The sequence below is a fragment of the Salmo salar genome, chromosome 15 (genome assembly GCF_965601325.2).
Source record: "Salmo salar chromosome 15, fSalSal1, whole genome shotgun sequence".
NCBI lineage: Eukaryota > Metazoa > Chordata > Actinopteri > Salmoniformes > Salmonidae > Salmo > Salmo salar.
Window position 1 is genome coordinate 77,114,660 of NC_138305.1, and position 4,825 is coordinate 77,119,484.

The 4,825-nt window shown below is 39.9% G+C and overlaps 1 protein-coding gene across 1 annotated transcript; it reads right to left on the minus strand.

Annotated features, from left to right (window-relative positions):
* Positions 1-862: 862 nt before the first annotated feature.
* On the minus strand, positions 863-2,996 carry pdyn (prodynorphin). The gene is made up of 3 exons (NM_001140923.1): positions 2,907-2,996; positions 2,285-2,418; positions 863-1,826 (listed from the first exon to the last, which is right to left on the minus strand). Exons 2-3 carry the CDS (start codon positions 2,405-2,407, stop codon positions 1,155-1,157), a joined length of 795 nt encoding a protein of 264 aa, NP_001134395.1. The 5' UTR covers positions 2,408-2,418; positions 2,907-2,996; the 3' UTR covers positions 863-1,154.
* Positions 2,997-4,825: the final 1,829 nt, after the last annotated feature.

Here is a 4,825-nt window from a genome sequence, read left to right on the forward strand (position 1 = left end):
TCAAACCTGGATAACAGTTGCTGGACTCAATGGTGACCGCTCAACAGTGAGTTTGATATGTCCTTGTATTCATGTCATTGATTTAAGTTGATGGGAATATTTTACTTCAACTTAAAATGTTTGATGGATTCTTAGAATAGCCATTGCAATCAGTGAACTTCAAAGGCTACAACATTTTATTCAATGTTTTATTCAATGTAAATCATTCGAGCGTACTCCTGATCGTAAATGCAATGAAAGGTCCTCTTGCAATGAGGCGATCTCCATGGTTTTGAAATGCACCACGAGCCTTTGCGCATTGGCGCTCCCAATGCTCAACGCTCCGCGCTGTCCTCTTGGCAACGAGGTCCTACTCTTGGGCTACTCGTCCACAAGATGGTGCTAGTACACTTCCACTCATCCTCACAACTCAATGTGGTTGGGTGATTGATTTTAATTAAGAAATGTATTTTCATGGTAAAAATGAGACCACTGATATAAAGGCCCATGTCATCCTCTATGTTCGCTATGCTGTAGGCCTAGTTTTTGCTGTTGTTATTCTTTATTATTGTTGAAATATTACAGATATCTCATTAATTTATGTATTTTTTTTCTCTCCGAATGATAACAGGCCGTTGGTGGTGGCCAAGGATGTGTCTGCGTCTTTACGCGTTTGGTCACCTTTGGCGCTACAAGGTGAATGGCAAGATGTCGATTTCATTTTTGTAGGCTATGTTGTATGGTAGCCTACGTACATAAATCAGGTGTGCGTGTGGGTGGCTGGATGTTTGTGTGCTCGCGTTCAATGAGCCATTTTGGAGTTTGATAATCAATTCGCCTAGACATTTTTTTCATTCAAGCGACACAAACATGTTTTACTTACGACTTTGACAAATAAAGTAATTTATTCATTGATTTATTAAACAAGCATCATATATTGTAATAAATAATATTTTACTAATAACACAGAAATTAATTGGTTGGTCACGGGTAAGTCCGTCACACAGAAAGCGTTTAAACATGACTGACACAAGCAGGTAGGCCTATTGACCTTTGCTTTACAGATATGAAATCTGCCGCAACAATGTGCAACCAGGTAAGCAGTAGGCTATAGGTAGCACACATACGGATAATCGTGAGAATTCAAGTGAATTAGCGAAAGAAGTTCGTTTTTTCTATAGACCAAAGTCATCATATGAACTAGGCTCCTCATCTGAACGAACGGACAATTTGTAGTGGCGACGTAGAAAGCCACCGTACCTCTTCTGATTGTCCCACTTCAAGGTGTTCAAGTTGTTCAACTTTGGCCGAATCCTTCGCATGAAACCTCCATATCGCTTTTGTAACTCCTCTCGACTACCTTGCTCCCTGGAATCACTTCTCTTTGACTTTGTCTTTGGACCAAATTTGCGTAAAAACCCTCCGTAACGTTTGACCTTGTTTATTACTGCTTCATCATCATTGAACACTCCCATCTCGTTTTCAGAATCAACATCTCCACCCTGATCGTCCTCCGAAAACTCCGAGAGGTCTCTCTCTCCAAATTTTCTAAGCAAGTCCTTGTATTTCTTAGGGAACGCGTACGCTCCTTTATAAACGCCATTTTCGCGCCACGGAGAGGTTAACAATTTGTTTTTGTTTTTGTCAATTCGTTTAATGAATCCACCGTAACGCTTGACCACGTTTGCAATTGAAGCGTCTTGGTCGTCCTCCCTCTCTGGCGTGGTCCGCGGACCCGCATCTTCATCGCTGAACTCCGAGCCCACTGCGCGCGATTGTAGAGTCTTCCCGCATTTGTCTAACTCGGCCGTGGTCAGTAGAGTTCCCTCACATTCCAAGGTACAAGTCTGAAAAGAAAATGCAAAGAGCAGTGAGCAAAAATCGGCCAATTTACTAACCACATTATGAGAAGGCTAGAAAAGAAAAAGAGTAGGCAGAAAGAGAATCATATATTTACCTACACTCAGTTATATGGCTTTGTTTGTTTACTACAGAAAACATTTAATCTGAGTTTGTCATTAATTTGTGCCCCCAGGCTTCTGTAGAACACATTTGGGGAAAATGGCAAGTTTGTCTGAAGACAATTCTCACTCGCTTCCACAATCCACGCGCGCTCTCCATGGTGCTGAAATGGGCCACGAGCCTTTGCGCACTGCAACAACATGCTCAACGCTCCACGATTTTTTATAACAAAAATTACACCATCATAGATACATAAACACACATCAACGTAAAACAACACTTTCTGTTTGTTTCCATTGGATAAAAGCAAAGTTATCGTGTCATGATGTAAAGCAAGTCTTACCAGACTGTTGACTGGGATGTCTGTATTGAGGATTTGTTGCGCGCATTGCAGACACTTGGAAGAGCAGTCTGCTTGTGTCGAAGATGGCAAGCTAAGTATCAACACCAGGACATACCACTCCATTTTGCCAAATCCTTGAAATGAAAGAGAAAACGTGAAGAAAATGTAATGTTCACTTGCAAGGGAAAATGTAACACTTCCCTATGAGATTTAGACTTATTACAGATTTGTTTTTAAATATCCCTCGACAATACGCATGTATTTGTTTTTAACTTTGATTAGTCTTTGTTTCAATTCCATGTTAGTGGCACAACTTTTCTCTCTTTTTATTGATCAAGCGCCATGCGTAATGGTGTGGTCACCACGCAATTCAATTAGTCTACGATGTTAACTGCCAGCAGTTTACCAAATTGTAATAGGCTAGTATAACTCTTCACGGGAGCATTTTGATTAATAAACACGACATTTGCAAGTCCATTACTGATTATAAAATACAGTAATTGCGAGTAACAGCTGCAATCACACGACTAACAAATGTTATTATTTGGAAATATTATAACGCCAGTACAACACGGTAATAACCAGACTGACAAAAATAGAATAATAAATCAAATATAAATACCGCAGTAATGTTGGATAATTGTTTCAACCCAGGCGTGGAGAGGTGCAGGTGGAACAGGAGCGCATATGATGCAAGTCAGTGTATGTTCTTCCCCAACAGTTGTTTTTCTTTTGACTGGCTTGTCGTCTTTCTTTTTATTGACGGAATCTTCGTCGTGTCACTGAAGAACATCAGAATAGCTTCTATTAAGTGACCAATGGGAGATAAATATTGCGCAAATAAGCCCACTCGTGCCCGTCACCGCCTCTCTCCCTCCCCTCTCTATTTTCTGACGCCCACTCAACATTCGCTTCAGAAACTTGGCAACTCAATAATCACACACGTTCTAGCACATTCATAGAGGTTATTGGTTTACAATAGGTAATTGCAAGGAGTTGCACTTTCAATAGGGTTCTTGAATGGTCATAACGACATATGTTTTCTTTGTGTCAAGTAGTGTAAACAGGAAGTCTTCAATATAGAGACATCACAATGAGCTTTATTTCAAGATTAAATCCTGGTAATTGGAGCTCATTGAAAGAGCAAGGATGCAGAATGCTCTCCCCTCACATTATTTATTTGAATCGGGGAGAAACCTTGGACTTTCACTCCTGAAAACCATCAACTGAATTGGACTCTCATGTTTTGATATAGGCCTATCTTTTTATTATTATTATTATTATTATTGCTTGCCAATACCAGCATAAATATGACAAATTCAATAGCAGGATTTCAAGAACACATTTAAAATAGGTTTTTGTTGTTGACATATTTGCATGATTAAATAAAATGCCCAAATATATATTTTGTAAAAAGTTAACGAACACATGCCTGGTGTTATATTGGCCTACGTATCTTGGCCCTAATAAAACTGCTTAAATACATGAATCCAAAACACATGTTTTGAACAACAGCAATAATAATTTCATTACATTTAATACGAAATGAATGGTGTAAATCCAAGCAAGAAGTTAATGTGGTAACTTCGATATCTGATGATCAAAGTAGGTCATAAGCAGAGAAGTAGCCTATACTTGAAATTTGTGAAAACTTTGTCTTGTCAGAAAGGACTGCCAGAGAAGGATGCAACGTGGGAATGAGTATCTGGCAGGTGTGAATGAATGGAATCCCCAGTTATTTGTGAGAAATGTTATTTTGCACCCATTAACGCTGTTTCATATTGGCTTTTTAGTAGACAGAACCTTTGTATCTTCTTAGATTTTTCGTGTATGACGTATGAGAATGAACTCTAATCAGCTTTAACCCAAACATAATTTGAGTGTTTTTGCTTATGACACATCAAATGATACCCTTCTACAGAAAGACCATAACATAAACAGGAACAATAATGTTGGATGAAGATAATGTGATGTGTCGTCCCATTTTTAATGAGCGCCAATCAAATTGGCAAAGCGTTCCCTAGGCAACCTTGAGTGGGCATTCTCGTGTTTTCTCTGATGTCTTGATCTGCTGTTTGATTTGCACCACATCTTTCACTGAGCCTCGGCGCGCCTCTACTTCCCAAGCTGACGTTATCAGGGGAGAGTCTGCGCGAGAGGCGACTGATAAGTGTGTGCGCACCGCTTCTCTATTGTCCGACGTCAGACTCCCAAATTAATCGCATCTCTTTCAAAGTACTCTTCATGAAACAACACGTTTTTCAACTTCATAGGCTCGTGTCATGTAACAATTACCATATTCCACTTGGGGGGTGAAAACCTCTGACGCAATGAATGATGGTTGAGTGGATACCACAAAATTATTGACAAGATTGGGGTTCTCTAAAGTCCACATAGCAGTGGCACAACTTTCATGTCCCACCACATTCTGAAATTGCATTTTGTTCCCCCCCAGTTTTATCATTGGAATGTGATACAAAACAAGGTAACGGTGGGCTTTAGGAACATGTGGACGCCTCCGAACGGTTGGGTAGGCTGTTT